General features: G+C 39.4%; 1 protein-coding gene across 1 annotated transcript in view; it reads right to left on the reverse strand.

The window, feature by feature from the left end:
* Positions 1 to 19,762, reverse strand: part of WASHC4 (WASH complex subunit 4) — a 293,185-nt gene that overhangs the window by 261,682 nt on the left and 11,741 nt on the right. Inside the window, exon 3 of the mRNA XM_053716956.1 lies at positions 16,538 to 16,580. Within this exon, the coding sequence (XP_053572931.1) occupies positions 16,538 to 16,580 (43 nt within the window). The remainder of the gene's footprint in view (positions 1 to 16,537; positions 16,581 to 19,762) is intronic.

Genomic DNA, 19,762 nt, shown 5'->3' on the forward strand with positions numbered 1-19,762 from the left:
ATGTTGTCGGTCATTTGAAATTTCATCAACTGAATGAGAAGTTTTAAAAGACCTTTTACATTTATTAGAAGGCGGCATGGAAGACAAAGCCTTCTGAATAGAATCAGCAATAAATTCTTTTAAATTCACAGGTATATCTTGTACATTAGATGTTGAAGGAACATCAACAGGCAATGCACTATTACTGATGGACACATTATCTGCATGTAAAAGTTTATCATGACAACTATTACAAACCACAGCTGGAGATATAATCTCCACAAGTTTACAACAGATGCACTGAGCTTTGGTAGAACTGTTAACAGGCAGCATGGTTACAACAGTGATTTCTGTGACAGGATCAGATTGAGACATCTTGCAAATGTAAGAGAAAAAACAACATATAAAGCAAAATTATCAATGTCCTTATATGGAACGGGGAAAAAAATGCAAACAGCATAGCCCTCTGACATAGAAAAAAGGCAAAAGGCATATAGGAATGGGGTTTTAAATAAAAAAAATATTTGGCGCCAAGTATGACGCACAACGTAACTGAAAATTTTATGGCGTTAACAACATCTGGAAATGACACACGCGTCATTGACGACGCAACCCTGTGCAAGGAAATCGGCGTCAACTAAGAAAAGACGAATTTGCGTCGTCGGACGTACCTTCGCAACAAAAAAATTCTCGCACCAAGAATGACGCAATAAACTTTGGCATTTTGCGCCCTTGCTGGCCTAATTTTGCCCGCGAAATTGAAAGAAAAAAACAGTCAATTTGAAAAAAAGACTAAACCCCAGGTAAGAAAAATATTTCCTAAATATGTTTTTCCCCAAATATGAAACTGACAGTCTGCAAAAGGCAATATATTTGCCATGAGACAGGTTTATGTAAGTACAATACATATATTTAAGAACTTTATATTAATGCATTAAGTGCCAAACCATAGCAGAGGGTGTCTTAAGTAATAAAAACATACTTACTGAAAGACACCCATCCACATATAGCAGATAGCCAAACCAGTACAGAAACAGTTATTAGTAGAGGTAATGGAATATGAGAGTATATCATCGATCTGAAGAGGGAGGTAGGAGATGAATCTCTACAACCAATAACAGACAACCTATGAAATAGATCTCCCGTGAGGAAAACCATTGCATTCAATAGGTGATACTCCCTTCACATCCCTCTGACATTCACTGTTCTCTGAGAGAAATCGGGCTTCAAAATGCTGAGAAGCGCATATCAACGTAGAAATATCAGCACAAACTTACTTCACCACCCCCATAGGAGGCAAAGTTTGTAAAATTAAATTGTGGGTGTGGTGAGGGTGTATTTATAGGCATTTTGAGGTTTGGGAAACTTTGCCCCTCCTGGTAGGATTGTATATCCCATACGTCACTAGCTCATGGACTCTTGCCAATTACATGAAAGAAATGTACCTTTATTTTGCAAGGTTTTCTTGACACATGAAGAACAAAATTGCATAGGAGCTGCAATTTGTTCATCTAAACATAATAAGCATTAATTCGTGAGAGCAGGCTCTTGCTCCATATCAGACATGTTGTGAAACAGTAATTGACTCGTACAGATAAGTTTCAAAGATTTTAATATTCAATTAAAATAAGCTAAGGAAAAAATACACTTTAAATGTTATCCCAAATTAGGATCGATCCCCAGCTAAATTATGTGAGTAAAGTTAAGAAAAAACATTTAATAAACATCAAATACACTTCTAAAATACACCTCAGGCAACCCCACACCTCAATTACTGAGGTGCCTTACCGCTACCAATTAAGACAGGATCACCCAGAAATGGAGAAAAAACACTTTTTCCTCAGAAACGTTATGAAGTAAAGCCGGTCATGTGACTGCAACTGCAGAGCTCAAATTACTGTTGCAACACAGAGAGACACTTAAAATAGCTTCCTGGTACACTGAGTACCAGAAATAACCGTTTTTTTTAAACTGGACAGTTTAAAATGTTGCATCGTTTTATTTTAAAGCAAAGGGGAAATGAATAAGCTGCTGAAATAGAAAAGTCAGCCTTACTTTCGGTTTAAACTTGTATTGTTTTATCAAGTAAATATGTGTCCGAAAATAAAGCCTAATAAAAACATTGTACCCATTCTTTCTAAAAGAGTTTAAATGTTAGTCTCACACATGCTTCATGCCCCAGTGTAACCCATACCCAGGATTATCTATTTCCCAATAAAAAAAAAAAACAGTGTCTTGTAATTTAAGTGCATGGTCTCCCCAACAGGAAGAAAAAGCAGTTACCTGCTCCGCTGTCCGGCATGTAGACAGTTACAAGGTATGAGAAGACACAGTTCTTCACAGAGACCTTTGAAAAAGAAAGAACAGAGTAGCCAACTCTGTCTTTCTAAACTAGGGCAGCAATTGTTAGGAAAACACAGTAAGTAACACTTTACAAGTTCCTAACTGCTTTAAAGCCACCACTACCCGACTGCAAGGAATGACGTGGAATATGGCTATACCCCAAAACTTGCTTGTAGATGAAATCAAAATATTTCTTCAGACACCTAAACTTCACCTCTTCCATACACAGAAGGCAAAGAGAATGACTGGGGGTTGTGGGTAAGGGAGTGATACTTAGCAGTTTAACTGTGGTGCTCTTTGCCTCCTCCTGCTGGCCAGGAGTGATATTCCATAAGGAAATATGTTATAACCAATTTAATACACTCCAGCAGGTAAAAGGGACCATTGGGAAGAAAAAATAAATACTTAAAGTGAATGTAAACTCTGTCTGCATTGTAAATACAGCATTAAAATTGAAGTTAAAATACCTGCACTTTAATTCATCATTTTTTTAATAAATTTGTAATTACCGATTATTTTTGGTTTATATTGTTGCGATCGTACTTTTTATCCTCCACCCGCCATCTTGGATTATTGATTGACATTGTAGGCTTGATCTTGTCAACCAATAATTGAATCCCCCCCGGGGGGACCAAACCCCTTTTGTTAACATCATGCGTCTGTATTGCGCTTGCGTAAGAAAGCTGTTCTAACAATGATATGACGCGCGTGCACATTTCGCGCATGCGCTATTTAACATTTGTTGGACTTAGTAATTTATTCAACAACTTTTGGAGCGCTAGGTAAGTATCAATGTAATGCTGCTGTACTGTATGAATGTATTCATTCATTGAATGCTATGTTGCTAGACATCTGCATCAGCGTTTAACGCATGTGCGGTCGTTCTCATAGCCGGGAGCGCGCATTGACTCTATGTAAACAGCGGGTGGGACCGCTGTATACGTAAGACTGAATAAAAATCAGGAAGTTGCGGGTGGGAGGAGCTGGTCCATAAAACGGACGAAGATTGGTAATATAAATATAATATTTATTTTACATTTTTTTAAAAAAAATAAAGTGGCGGTTTGATTACTATACTAACAAGCAATTAAGACCTACTTTCAAAGGAGAGAAACTTGACATTCAATTTAATTTTCATGCCAATCTGAGTTTGGACACAGGCCCACTCACTTGCTGTGCTGTTTTGGGCAGAAAGAATGCAAAACATGTTCTCAAAATTGTATCAGGTAAGGAACATGATACCAAGAATGTTTCTTTTATGATTCAGATAGAGCAAACATTTTTTAACAACTTTCCAATTAATTTCTGTTATCAATTTTGCCTCATTCTACTGATAGAAGCAGAAGTGCACTACGGGGACCTAGCTAAACACATCAGTAAGCAAATGACAAGAAGTGCATATGCACAGCCACAAATCAAAGGATACCAAGAGAACTAAGCAAATTAAATAAAAGTAGTAAACTGGAAAGTTGAATAAAACTGCATGCTCTAACTGAATCCTGAAAGAAACATTATGGGTTTGATGTCCCTTTAAGCAGCCCATCCATTAGTGAATCATTTGAAAACTATGGTACCACAGGTAAAGGAAAGTTAGGTCAGCTTTAAAGTCACAGTAAAGTAAAAAATAATCATACAATTTTAAACGGCATTCTAATTTACTTCTATTATCTGATTTGTTCTCTTGGTATCCTTTGTTGAAAACCATACCTAGGTAAGCTTATGAGCACTACTGGGATTTAGCTGTTGATCAGTGGCTGCACATATATATCTCTTCTCATTGGTTCCCCCAATGTATCAATGTATTCATCTAGCTGCCAGCAGTGCACTGCTGCTCCTTCAACAAAGAATTCAAAGAGAATAAAGCAAATTTGATAATGGAAGTTATTTAGAAAGTTGTTTAAAATTGTATGCTCTATCCGAATAACGAAAAACAAAAATGCGATGTCCCTTTAAGATGAGGCTTAAATTGACAGTGTTACCTACATTTTCATCTGCTTTCATTTGTTTCCAGTGGTCCATGTATTAAATTAGCTAATCTCCCTTTATATAGCCATTTGAAATAGCTGATTTTGCCCATGGTATCACTTCCTATACTGAAAGCACGAAGAAGAAATTACACTTGGCAGAGAGAAGTAATAAAATGTTAATATTCAATTGTTCTCTAAGTACTGGGCTTTGATATACAGACAGTTAATATAAAGAAGTGTGTGTGTGTGTGTGTGTGTGTACACGGACAGTGATACAATAAAATCTGCTTTCCCAGCAAGCATAACTCATTTTTAATGAGTTGTAGTTCAAAGAACAAAATATAATATATTCAATTGAGTTTACAACTCAATTGAAAAACAAACTGAAATCTTTTAGGTAAAGGGAAATAAAAAAAATAAAACAATAATAATATGGCTGCATAAGTGTGAACACCCTTAAACTAATACTTTATTGAAGCACCTTTTGATTTTATTACAGCACTCTGTCTTTTTGGGTATGAGTTTTTCAGCATGGCACATCTTGACTTGGCAAGATTTGCCCACTCTTCTTTGCAAATGCGAGGGCATCTCCTGTGCACAGGCCTCTTCAGATCACCCCACAGATTTTGAATTGGATTCAGGTCTGGGCTCTGGCTGGGCTTTCCCAAAACTTTAATCTTCTTCTGGTGAAGCCATTCCTTTGTTGACTTGGATGTATGCTTTGGGTCGTTGTCATGCTGAAAGATGAAGTTCCTCTTCATGTTCAGCTTTCTAGCAGAAGCCTGAAGGTTTTGTGCCAATATTGTCTGGTATTTGGAACTGTTCATTATTCCCTCTACCTTGAATAAGGCCCCAGTTCCAGCTGAAGAAAAACAGCCCCAAAGCATGATGCTGACACCACCATGCTTCACTGTGGGTATGGTGTTCTTTTGGTGATATGCAATGTTGTTTTTGCGCCAAACATATCTTTTGGAATTATGGCCAAAAAGTTCAACTTTGGTTTCATCAGACCAGAACACCTTTTGCAATATGCTTTTGGGAAACTTCAGATGTGTTTTTGCAAAATTTAGCCGGGCTTGGATGTTTTTTTTTTGTAAGAAAAGGCTTCCGTCTTCCCACTCTACCCCATAGTCCAGACATATGAAGAATACGGGCGATTGTTGTTTCATGTACAACACAGCCAGTACTTGCCAGATATTCCTGCAGCTCCTTTAATGTTGCTATTCTATTTTCATCTACTGTTTGCAAGATGACTGCCTTCTGATAGAAAGTTTAGACATGCAATCTACTTACAATTAGTAGAATCCAGTAGTAGCTTAACTCAGACAAATTCCACAGAAGAGATTTGTGAATCCTTAAAGCTTTATTTATGCAAATAAAGAATTCTGAAGTTCCAGAACTGCTAATTGCCAGGTAAAAAGAATTTGCCTCTACAAAGCTATTAGCAGAAAGTTCTAGCAAACTTTACACACACAAAGTGAAACTAATTTACACACACAAAGTGAAACTAAAATGGAGGCAGGAAGTGACCTCAAAAAGGTCAGAGGTAGAACAGAAAATATACATTAAATTGAATACAATAATAAAACATAACACTAGAGGGGGCACAAAAACTAAAATAGCACTTAAAGGGACATTAAACCCCAAAACTTTTTTTGTTGATTGAGATAGAGAATGTAATTTTAAACAACATTCCAATTTACTTCTATTATTTAATTTAATTTAGATATCCCTTGTTGAAGAAATAAAATGCACATGGGTGAGCCAATCACACGAGGCAACTATGTACAGTCACCAATCAGCAGCTACTAATCCTATCTAAATATGCATTTTAGCAAAGGATATCAAAAGAATGAAGCAAAATAAATAATAGAAGTAAATTAGAAAACTGTTTAAAATTGTGTGCTCTTTCTAAATCATGAAAGAAAAAATTTGGGTTTCATGTCCCTTTAAAGATGTACATATGAATATATGGACAGAACAGTTGCTGTAGACCTCTTGGCAGCCTCCCAGACAAGTTTTCTTCTCGTCTTTTCATCAATTTTGGAGGGACATCGAGTTCTTGGTAATGTCACTGTTGTGCCATATTTTCTTCACTTGATGATGACTGTCTTCACTGTGTTCCATTGTATATCTAATGCTTTGGAAATTCTTTTGTACCCTTCTCCTGACTGATAGCTTTTAACAATGAGATCTCTCTGATGCTTTAGAAGCTCTCTGCGGACCATGGCTTTTGCCTACCTACTAGAACAGCTGAACTTTATTTGGGGTTAATTAGAGACACTTTAAATGATGACAGGTGTGTACTGACTCCTATTTAACATGATTTTGAATGTGATTGCTTAATTCTGAACACAACTACATCCCCAGTTATAAAAGGGTGTTCACACTTATGCAACCATATTATTTTAGTTTTTTATTTTTATTTCCCTTTACCTAAAAGATTTCAGTTTGTTTTTCAATTGAGTTGTACAGTTTATAGGTCACTGTAGAGGTATCTTCGTCTCATTTTTTACATCACAGAAACCTGACATTTTAATAGGGATGTGTAGACTTTTTATATCTCATATATATATATATATATATATATATATACATACATATATATACACATATATACATATATATATACATATATATATACATATATATATATATACACACACACACAGACTCCAGCTACTGGATTTAAATGCAACAACTATTTTATTCGGCAGTGACGTTTCGGGGCATTCACCCCTTCCTTCCTTGGTCTGAGGAAGGGGTGAATGCCCCGAAACGTCACTGCCGAATAAAATAGTTGTTGCATTTAAATCCAGTGAGTGCTTATCCTTATCCAGATTATATATATATATATATATATATATATATATATATATATATATATATATATATATATATACACACACATATACACACACACATTTGCCCCTTGCTACGCCAATCTCTTTATGGGATGGTGGGAGCGGTTCCACGTCTTTTGGAGATGGGCTCCATTTGAAAAAGGTTTAAGTGTAGATCGAAACGTTATGGGTTAAGGCCCTCCTGTTTAACCTTTGTTGGATTAAAAGGCTTGCTGTTCAAACTTCCTGTGTTGCCTGCTTTCTTCCGGATACACCATGGCGGGTGTGTACTCTGGACTGTGTGTGTGTATATATATATATGTAAAAGAAATTGGGCAGACACTCAATTCCAAACAAATTTTTCCAAAAAAATGATAGGGGACAGGAAGGTGTCTCATTTTGGGGTTCCTAATAGTAGACTTATGTTGGGTGAGGCGCTCCTTGACACACTGTGTCGTCTCACCAACGAATAATAGTCCACATGGACATTTTAGAGCATACACCACATATGATTTACATGTGAAATGGCCCTTAATATGAAAAGGTTTACCTGAATAGGGATGACTTATAGTATTTCCCTTAATGATACTATTGCAATGAGAGCAATTAAGACAGGGAAAAGTTCCATTGTCAACAGGTCGAAAGACTTTTTGTATATTCTTCAAGGGCTTAACATTTGCCCTAACTAATTGCTTACCAATAGAATTACCCTTTCTAAATGAAGAAAAAGGTGGAAACTTAAATTCCCCAATTTCAGGCATAGAATCCCTTAACATAAACCAATTCTTACAAATTACTTTATGTAATTTAACACTGATGTTACTAAAGTTAGAAACAAAGGCCAATTTCTTAATCTCATCCCCATTATTCTTAGGTTGAAGATCGATAGACTAATTCCCCATAAGAATAACCTCTTTCTTGAAACCTCTAGCACATCTCATCTAAGCGCAATGAACTGGTTAAGGGGTCTGAGACTATCCTCTTCACTCTAAGAAATTGTGATTTAGGTACACTCTTAAAAAATATATTTTATGCTTACCTGATAAATTCCTTTCTCCTGTAGTGTAGTCAGTCCACGGGTCATCCATTACTTATGGGATTATATCTCCTCCCTAACAGGAAGTGCAAGAGGATCACCCAAGCAGAGCTGCTATATAGCTCCTCCCCTCTACGTCATACCCAGTCATTCGACCGAAACCAAACGAGAAAGGAGAAACTATAGGGTGCAGCGGTGACTGGAGTTTAATTTAAAATTTAGACCTGCCGTAAAAAACAGGGCGGGCCGTGGACCGACTACACTACAGGAGAAAGGAATTTATCAGGTAAGCATAAATTATATTTTCTCCTGTTAAGTGTAGTCAGTCCACGGGTCATCCATTACTTATGGGATACCAATACCAAAGCTAAAAGTACACGGATGACGGGAGGGACAGGCAGGATCTTTACACGGAAGGAACCACTGCCTGTAGAACCTTTCTCCCAAAAACAGCCTCCGAAGAAGCAAAAGTGTCAAATTTGTAAAATTTTGAAAAAGTGTGAAGTGAAGACCAAGTTGCAGCCTTGCAAATCTGTTCAACAGAGGCCTCATTCTTAAAGGCCCAAGTGGAAGCCACAGCTCTAGTAGAATGAGCTGTAATCCTTTCAGGAGGCTGCTGTCCAGCAGTCTCATCGGCTAAACGTATTATGCCACGAAGCCAAAAAGAGAGAGAGGTAGCCGAAGCTTTTTGACCTCTCCTCTGTCCAGAATAAACGACAAACAGGGAAGAAGTTTGACGAAATTCCTTAGTTGCCTGCAAATAAAATTTCAGGGCACGGACGACGTCCAGATTGTGCAGAAGTCGTTCCTTCTTTGAAGAAGGGTTAAGGCACAATGATGGAACAACAATCTCTTGATTGATATTCTTGTTAGTGACTACCTTAGGTAAGAACCCAGGTTTAGTACGCAGAACTACCTTGTCTGAATGAAAAATCAGATAAGGAGAATCACAATGTAAGGCCGATAACTCAGAGACTCTTCGAGCCGAGGAAATAGCCATTAAAAACAGAACTTTCCAAGATAACAGCTTGATATCAATGGAATGAAGGGGTTCAAACGGAACACCTTGCAGAACGTTAAGAACTAAGTTTAAGCGCCACGGCGGAGCAACAGTCTTAAACACAGGCTTAATCCTAGCCAAAGCCTGACAAAAAGCCTGAACGTCTGGAACTTCTGACAGACGTTTGTGTAAAAGGATAGACAGAGCTGAGATCTGTCCCTTTAACGAACTAGCAGATAAACCCTTTTCTAAACCTTCTTGTAGAAAAGACAATATCCTAGGAATCCTAACCTTACTCCATGAGTAACTCTTGGATTCGCACCAATATAAGTATTTACGCCATATTTTATGGTAAATTTTCCTGGTAACAGGTTTCCTAGCCTGTATTAAGGTATCAATCACTGACTCCGAGAATCCCCGCTTTGATAGAATCAAGCGTTCAATCTCCATGCAGTCAGCCTCAGAGAAATTAGATTTGGATGTTTGAAAGGACCCTGAATCAGGAGGTCCTGTCTCAGAGGCAGAGACCATGGTGGACAGGACGACATGTCCACTAGATCTGCATACCAGGTCCTGCGTGGCCACGCAGGCGCTATTAGAATCATCGATGCTCTCTCCTGTTTGATCCTGGCAATCAATCGAGGAAGCATCGGGAAGGGTGGAAACACATAAGCCATGTTGAAGACCCAAGGTGCTGTCAGAGCATCTATCAGTACCGCTCCCGGGTCCCTGGACCTGGATCCGTAACAAGGAAGCTTGGCGTTCTGGCGAGACGCCATGAGATCCAGATCTGGTTTGCCCCAATGATGAAGCAGTTGGGCAAACACCTCCGGATGAAGTTCCCACTCCCCCGGATGAAAAGTCTGGCGACTTAGGAAATCCGCCTCCCAGTTCTCCACGCCTGGGATGTGGATCGCTGACAGGTGGCAAGAGTGAGACTCTGCCCAGCGAATTATCTTTGAGACTTCCATCATCGCTAGGGAACTCCTTGTCCCTCCCTGATGGTTGATGTAAGCCACAGTCGTGATGTTGTCCGACTGAAACCTGATGAACCTCAGAGTTGCTAACTGAGGCCAAGCCAGAAGAGCATTGAAAACTGCTCTTAATTCCAGAATGTTTATTGGAAGGAGTCTCTCCTCCTGAGTCCATGATCCCTGAGCCTTCAGGGAATTCCAGACTGCGCCCCAACCTAGAAGGCCGGCGTCTGTTGTTACAATCGTCCAATCTGGCCTGCGGAAGGGCATCCCCCTGGACAGATGTGGCCGAGAAAGCCACCATAGAAGAGAATCTCTGGTCTCTTGATCCAGATTTAGCATAGGGGACAAATCTGAGTAATCCCCATTCCACTGACTTAGCATGCACAATTGCAGCGGTCTGAGATGCAGGCGTGCAAAAGGTACTATGTCCATTGCCGCTACCATTAAGCCGATTACCTCCATGCATTGAGCCACTGACGGGTGTTGAATGGAATGAAGGACACGGCAAGCATTTAGAAGTTTTGATAACCTGTCCTCTGTCAGGTAAATTTTCATTTCTACAGAATCTATAAGAGTCCCTAAGAAGGGAACTCTTGTGAGTGGCAATAGAGAACTCTTTTCTACGTTCACCTTCCACCCATGCGACCTTAGAAATGCCAGAACCAACTCTGTATGAGACTTGGCAGTTCGGAAACTTGACGCTTGTATCAGAATGTCGTCTAGGTACAGAGCTACCGCTATTCCTCGCGGTCTTAGTACCGCCAGAAGAGAGCCCAGAACCTTTGTAAAGATTCTTGGAGCTGTAGCTAACCCGAAGGGAAGAGCTACAAACTGGTAATGCCTGTTTAGGAAGGCAAACCTTAGATACCGGTAATGATCCTTGTGAATCGGTATGTGAAGGTAGGCATCCTTTAAATCCACTGTGGTCATGTACTGACCCTCTTGGATCATAGGTAAGATGGTCCGAATAGTTTCCATTTTGAACGATGGAACTCTTAGGAATTTGTTTAGGATCTTTAAGTCCAAGATTGGTCTGAAGGTTCCCTCTTTTTTGGGAACCACAAACAGATTTGAATAAAACCCTTGTCCGTGTTCCGACCGTGGAACTGGGTGGATCACTCCCATTAGTAAGAGGTCTTGTACACAGCGTAGAAACGCCTCTTTCTTTATCTGGTTTGCTGATAACCTTGAAAGATGAAATCTCCCTTGTGGAGGAGAAGCTTTGAAGTCCAGAAGATATCCCTGAGATATGATCTCTAACGCCCAGGGATCCTGGACATCTCTTGCCCAAGCCTGGGCGAAGAGAGAAAGTCTGCCCCCCACTAGATCCGTTTCCGGATCGGGGGCCCTCACTTCATGCTGTCTTAGGGGCAGCAGCAGGTTTTCTGGCCTGCTTGCCCTTGTTCCAGGACTGGTTAGGTTTCCAGCCCTGTCTGTAGCGAGCAACAGTTCCTTCCTGTCTTGGAGCGGAGGAAGTTGATGCTGCTCCTGCCTTGAAGTTACGAAAGGCACGAAAATTAGACTGTTTAGCCCTTGGTTTGGCCCTGTCTTGAGGCAGGGCATGGCCCTTACCTCCAGTAATGTCAGCGATAATTTCTTTCAAACCGGGCCCGAATAATGTCTGCCCTTTGAAAGGAATGTTAAGCAATTTAGATGTCACATCAGCTGACCAGGATTTAAGCCACAGCGCTCTACGCGCTTGAATGGCGAATCCGGAGTTCTTAGCCGTAAGTTTAGTTAAGTGTACTACGGCATCAGAAATAAATGAATTAGCTAGCTTAAGGACTTTAAGCTTGTCTATAATCTCATCCAATGGAGCTGTGCTAAGGGTCTCTTCCAGAGACTCAAACCAGAATGCCGCCGCAGCCGTGACAGGCGCAATGCATGCAAGGGGTTGTAATATAAAACCTTGCTGAACAAACATTTTCTTAAGGTAACCCTCTAACTTTTTATCCATTGGATCTGAAAAAGCACAGCTATCCTCCACCGGGATAGTGGTGCGCTTAGCCAGAGTAGAAACTGCTCCCTCCACCTTAGGGACCGTCTGCCATAAGTCCCGTGTGGTGGCGTCTATTGGAAACATTTTTCTAAATATAGGAGGGGGTGAAAAAGGCACACCGGGTCTATCCCACTCCTTGTTAACAATTTCTGTAAGCCTTTTAGGTATAGGAAAAACATCAGCGGCACCGGTACCGCAAAATATTTATCCAGCCTACATACTTTCTCTGGAATTGCAACCGTGTTACAATCATTCAGAGCCGCTAATACCTCCCCTAGTAATACACGGAGGTTCTCAAGCTTAAATTTAAAATTTGAAATGTCTGAGTCCAGTTTACTTGGATCAGATCCGTCACCCACAGAATGAAGCTCTCCGTCCTCATGTTCTGAAAATTGTGACGCAGTATCAGACATGGCTCTATTATTATCAGCGCACTCTGTTCTTACCCCAGAGTGATCGCGTTTACCCCTAAATTCTGGCAATTTAGATAGTACTTCAGTCATAACATTAGCCATGTCTTGCAAAGTGATTTGTATGGACCGCCCTGATGTACTTGGCGCCACAATATCACGCACCTCCTGAGCGGGAGGCGAAGGTACTGACACGTGAGGAGAGTTAGTCGGCATAACTTCCCCCTCGTTGTCTGGTGATAATTTCTTTACAGATTGGCTTTTATTTAAAGTAGCATCAATGCAATTAGTACACAAATTTCTATTGGGCTCCACATTGGCCTTTAAACATAGTGAACAAAGAGATTCATCTGTGTCAGACATGTTTAAACAAACTAGCAATGAGACTAGCAAGCTTGGAAATACTTTTCTAAATAAATTTACAAGCAATATAAAAAACACTACTGTGCCTTTAAGAAGCACAAAAAAACTGTCACAGTTGAAATAACAATGAACCAAAATAGTTATAGCAACCAATTTTTCACAGTAAATGTATTAAGTTAGCAAAGGATTGCACCCACCAGCAAATGGATGATTAACCCCTTAATACCCAAAAACGGATAACAATTTAATATTAACGTTTTTATCACAGTCAAAACACACTATCACAGGTCTGCTGTGAGTGATTACCTCCCTCAAAACTAGTTTTGGAGACCCCTGAGCTCTGTAGAGACGTCCTGGATCATGGAGGAAGAAATAGGAAGACTGTGACTAAATTTTTACTGCGCAATAAAGCGCTAAAATAGGCCCCTCCCACTCAAATTACAACAGTGGGGAAGCTCAGTAAACTGTTTTTATTCAGAAACAAACGACAGCAATGTGGTAAAAATCCTGCCCATAAAGTTTTATCACCAAGTACCTCAGAAAAAATGATTAACATGCAAGTAAACGTTTTAAAAATGAAAATTATGAAATGTTATTAATAAGCCTGCTGCTAGTCGCTTTCACTGCAGTGCAGGCTCAAATATTACTTAAATATAGACAGTATTTTCTTAGTGAAATTCCATTCCCCAGAAATACCTCAGAGTATACATACATACATATCAGCCTGATACCAGTCGCTACTACTGCATTTAAGGCTGCACTTACATTACATCGGTATTAGCAGTATTTCTCAGTCAATTCCATTCCTTAGAAAATAATATACTGCAACATACCTCCTTGCAGGTGAGCCCTGCCTGCTATCCCCTGTTCTGAAGTTACCTCACTCCTCAGAATGGCCGAGAACAGCAAGTGGATCTTAGTTACGACCGCTAAGATCATAGATAAACTCAGGTAGATTCTTCTTCTAATGCTGCCTGAGAACAAACAACACACTCCGGTGCCGTTTAAAATAACAAACTTTTGATTGAAGAAATAAAAACCAAGTTTAACAACCACAGTCCTCTCACACGTCCTATCTATTAGTTAGGTGCAAGAGAATGACTGGGTATGACGTAGAGGGGAGGAGCTATATAGCAGCTCTGCTTGGGTGATCCTCTTGCACTTCCTGTTAGGGAGGAGATATAATCCCATAAGTAATGGATGACCCGTGGACTGACTACACTTAACAGGAGAAACCCTAGGCGGGTGATGGCTTTGACGGGACAATAAAGTATTTTTATCAGTAGATTTTCTAAAAATGTCTGTTTCAAAATGATTGCCTGCTCGCATTACCACAGTGTCCAGGAATGCAACACTCTTAGTATGATAATTAGCAGTGAATTTCACCGCTGGCACCTTGATTTCTATTCTTAAACGGAGCCCCTCAATGGATTCAATGTCGCCCTGCCAAATGATAAATAGATCATCTATATACCGCCACCAAGCCAAACACTTATGAAACTCAGGATCAATGTACACAACTTGTTCCTGTAAATGATCCATATAGAGGCAGGGGTAGGCAGGAGCAACATTTGAACCCATTGAGGTGCCCCGTAACTGCAGAAAAAAAATTGTCGTCAAAAGAGAAATAATTATGAGTTAGAACTAGTTCTAATCATTCCGTAAATAAATTAATTTGTCTATCAGAATATTTTCCTGACCGCACCAGAGAAGACCAGGCACTGTTTAGACCATCAGCATGGGGAATAATAGTGTACAAACTGCTTACATCCCAAGTTGCCAAAATAATGTCATCTGGTAGGTCAGTTAAATTTCTGATTTTACTCAAAAAAATCACCATTGTCTTTTAAAAAGGACCGACCCTGTCTTACAAGTGGAGTAAAAAAAAATTCAAAAAATTTAGAGATCGGGCTAAATAGGGAATCAATAGAAGCCACTATAGGCCTACCAGGTGGATCACAAAGATCCTTATGTATTTTAGGTAATACATAGAAATTAGGTGTTTTCGGATTCTGTTTAAATAAATAGTCAAACATTTTCTCATTGATAATTTCATCATCAACAGCCGTTTTAAGAATCTCCCTAACTCTAGTCATAAACCCAAGCAAAGGATCACTGTCAAGTTCCTTATAAACCCTTTGATCACCTAATTGTCTTAGAATTTCACCTTTATATTTGGATGTATCCATAACGACAATTGCTCCGCCCTTCTCAGCCCCTTTGATAGTAACATCAGGATTATGTTTTACATTTTCAAGGGCAGCCTTTTCAGCAATGGTTAAGTTATGTTTTACATCCAAATGAGAGGACCTATTAACCAAAATATCAAATTCCCTATTGATTACGTTAATAAATGTGTCAACAGAGTGATTATAAACAGTAGGGTAAATTGACTTTTAACATATAAACCAAATGTAGATGGATCCAAAATACATTTGTCCATTTGAGAGCCAGTATCAATAATAGGCTCTGATTCCCCCAAAAAAGCTTTCCATTTAATAGTCCTGTATAATCGATGTAAATCTAGTTGTAGTTGAAAAGTATCCACTTCCTCAACAGGGCAGTAAGTAAGTCCCTTAGACAAAACAGAAAGTTCTGCAACAGAAAGTACATAACTTGAAATGTTAATGACATTGTTAGCATTACCTATTTCTTTACTCGGCGTGTTCGCCGTTGCATGCCCTGTCCCTGACTTCCTTGCTCGTTTTTGGCTCCGTCGCCTCCTTCGTTTGGAGTTGGACTGTCGTCCCCCGAGGAGGTTGAAGAAGAACTCACTTCAGTCGAGGCCGGATCATTCGTGGCTTACACACACATATACATACATATACATACACACACACACACACACACACATACATATATATATATATATACACACATATAACACACACCTAAAGAAGCGTGCTCCCATACATATTATACTTTTTTTTTTTAAAAAAAACTATTAATAACAAGGGCACTTTTATTCATGAAAATTGACATTTCAGCCGTTTTTTAAAATATACTTCCCTTTTCTTCTTGAAGCTGCTTCAGTGCTTCACCAGCCGTCGCAAGCCTCTTCATACGTCAGCAATAACGATTCCGGCATCCTCCAATCACGGCTTCCCCCCCAGGGGTAATCATTGGCTGAGGCAACGCCGTGATTGGAGCAAGCCGGTTTCGTCATTGCTGGGAAGGTAAACCAGGAAGAAGCAGGCGGGGCATCATTTCAGAACGGCGATCCGACGTTTCAGAAGAACAATGTAAGTATTTTTAAAATACGGTGCTATGTCAATTTTCATGAATGAAAGTGCCCCTGTTTTTAATAGTTTCACATGAAAATTGACCTTCACTTTAAGGGAAAAACTATTTTACAGAGCACAGTCCCTTTAAGTTTTCTGAATTAAGTTGTTTTTTTGCACAATATAGTGATACTAGATTTCATCATCATTACAAAAATGTTGTGGTTAAAAAGGTTTATATTTTATATTTATATGCATTGGTATTGTATTCTGTTACACCATAAGAGATCTTTACACATATCAGGGATCGGTTATTTTGCTATAAAATCTATGACTGAAACAAACCAAGAAAGGACTACAAATCAATTTGGTACAATTAATCTAAACTACTTTTAATACCTGAAAATGAACTCCGGTTGTTTCTATAATCTTAGGTTCAGTTCTGAAAAAAAATAATTAAAAATAACAGATCAGCATTTATCTGTAAGTTTGCAACAATCCAACAGTGTGTATGTACTTGAAATTTTAAAGAAAGAAAAACATGCAACATGGGTGACAAATACTAATAGAAAAAAAAAATAAACAGAACTGTAAAAATTGCTAAGTAAACTGATTATAACTATGGCTGTTCACAATTCATATGTTAAATGGGCACTGATGCAATTTTGAGCTGAGTTTCAACAGTAGTTTTCAGTTTAGATTTACAAGAGTAAAAGGTGGTTATAGGCAATTCAACCTTCTTAAAAGTAGAACAGTGAAAAATTTTGATTGATAGAAAAATAAGGCAGGGAAAAATGCTTTAACGTAAAATAAGTTTTCAAAGGGACATGAGACTTTCTTTTATGATTCAGATCTAGTAATTCAAAAAGTTTAAAATGTACTTTTATTATCATTACCATTATATTCTTTGTTGAAGGGAATACCTAGCTAGTGTCCACTTGTCAGGAATATGATATGGCAGCAGTGTCTGCACTTTGTATAACATTATACAAAGCATTTTTGCAAAACTGCTGCCATATAGAGCTTCAGACTAGCATTTTCCTGAGCCTACCTATTCTGTATACCAACAGAATTAAAGTGATGGTAAACTTTACATGTTTTAAAATCAGGTAAGAAATCTAAGCAATATTTTAGATGGACTTATTACCCGCTCTGGCCAGCCACTTCAAAAATAATTTTTCTAAGTGGTTTGAATTGTTCTCCAAATGGCACCTCACAGCTAAAGCTCCGATTGGAGAACAGTTAACAACAATAGCTCACACACAAAAAAAAAAAAAAAAACATAATTTATGCTTACCTGATAAATTTATTTCTCTTGTAGTGTATCCATTCCACGGATCATCCATTACTTATGGGATATTCTCCTTCCCAACAGGAAGTTGCAAGAGGATCACCCAAGCAGAGCTGCTATATAGCTCCTCCCCTCACATGTCATATCCAGTCATTCGACCGAAACAAGACAAGAAAGGAGAAACCATAGGGTGCAGTGGTGACTGTAGTTTAATTAAAATTTAGACCTGCCTTAAAAGGACAGGGCGGGCCGTGGACTGGATACACTACAAGAGAAATAAATTTATCAGGTAAGCATAAATTATGTTTTCTCTTGTTAAGTGTATCCAGTCCACGGATCATCCATTACTTATGGGATACCAATACCAAAGCTAAAGTACACGGATGATGGGAGGGACAAGGCAGGTACTTAAACGGAAGTGACCACTGCCTGTAAAAGACCCTTTCTCCCAAAAATAGCCTCCGAAGAAGCAAGTATCAAATTTGTTAAATTTTGAAAAAGTATGAAGCGCAGACCAAGATTCCGTCTCGTAAATTTGTTCAACAGAAGCCTCCTTCTAAAAAGGCCCAAGTGAAAATCACAGCTCTAGTAGAATGAGCTGTAATCCCTTAAGAAAGGCTGCTGTCCAGCAGTCTCATAAGCTAAATGAATTATGCTTTTTAACCAAAAAGACAGAGAGGTTGCTGAAGTCCTTTGACCTCTCCTCTGTCCAGAATAGACAACAAACAGGATGAATGTTTGATGAAAATCTGTAGTAGCTTGTAAGTAAAACTTTAAAGTACGAGCCACGTCCAAATTGTGTAATAGACGTTCCTGCATTGAAGAAGGATTAGGATACAAGAACGGAACAACAATCTCTTGAGTGATATTCTTGTTAGATACCACCTTAGGTAAAAACCCAGGTTAGTACGCAGGACTACCTTATCTGTACGGAGGACCAGATAATGAGAATCATATTGTAACGCAGATAACTACGAGCCGAGGAAATAGCTACCAAGAAGGAACTTTCCAAGATAAAAAGTTTGATATCTATGGAATGAAAAAGGTTCAAACGGAACTCCATGAAGAACCTTAAGAACCAGGTTTAAGCTCCATGGCGGAGCAACAGTTTTAAACACAGGCTTGGTTCTAACCAAAAGCCTGAACGTCTAGAACACCTGCCAGACGCTTGTGCAAAAGAATAGACAGTAGAAATCTGTCCTTTTAAGGAACTAGCTGACAACCCTTTCTCAAAATCTTCTTGGAGAAAAGATAATATCCTGGGAATCCAGACTTTACTCCATGAGTAACCCTTGGATTCATAACAATAAGATATTTACACCATATCTATGTTAAATTTTCCTAGACACAGGCTTTCATGCCTGCATTAAGGTATCAATGACTGACTCGGAGAAGCCATGCTTTGATAACATCAAACGTTCAGTCTCCAGGCAGTCCAACTCAGATTAGTTATATTTAGACGGTTGAAAGGACCCTGAGGTAGAGGGTCCTGACTCAGAAGCAGAGACCGTGGTGGAAAGGATGACATGTCCACCAGATCTGCATACCAGGTCCTGCGTGGCCACGCAGGCGCTGCCAAAAAACGCAAAAGCACTCTCCTGTGCAAACACCTCCGGAGGGATTCCCACTCCCCCGGATAAAAAGTCTGACCTAAAAGGCTGGCATCTGTCAACAATTGTCCCATCTGACCTGCGGAAGGTCATACCCTTGGACAGATGGACCCGAGATAGTCACCAGAGAAGAGAATCTCTGATCTCTTGGTCCAGATTTAACAGGAGAACAAATCTGTGTAATCCCCGTTCCTCTGACTAAGCATGCATAGTTGCAGCGGTCTGAAATGTAGGCGTGCAAACGAACTATGTCCCTTGCCGCTACCATTAAGTCGATTACATTCATGTACTGAGCCACCAAAGGGCGCGGATGGAATGAAGAACACGGCAGAAATTTAGAAACTTTGACAACCTGGACTCCGTCAGGTAAATTTTCATTTCTACAAAATCTATCAGAATCCCTAGGAGGGAAACCCTTGAGATTGGGGATAGAGAACTCTTTCCTTGTTCACTTTCCACCCATGCGATCTCAGAAATGCCAGTACTACGTCCGTATGAGACTTGGCAACTTGGATGTTTGACGCCTGTATCAGGATGTCGTCTAAATAAGGGGCCATTTCTATGCCCCGCAGGCCGAAGGACCGCCAAAGCGACCCCAGAACCTCCATAAAGATTCTTGGGGCTGTAGTTAACCCAAGGGAAAGAGCTACAAACTGGTAATGCCTGTCTAGAAAGGCAAACATGAAAAACGATGGTGATCTTTATGCATCGTAATGTGAGGAT

This window comes from Bombina bombina, chromosome 6 (genome assembly GCF_027579735.1).
Source record: "Bombina bombina isolate aBomBom1 chromosome 6, aBomBom1.pri, whole genome shotgun sequence".
NCBI classification, from domain to species: domain Eukaryota; kingdom Metazoa; phylum Chordata; class Amphibia; order Anura; family Bombinatoridae; genus Bombina; species Bombina bombina.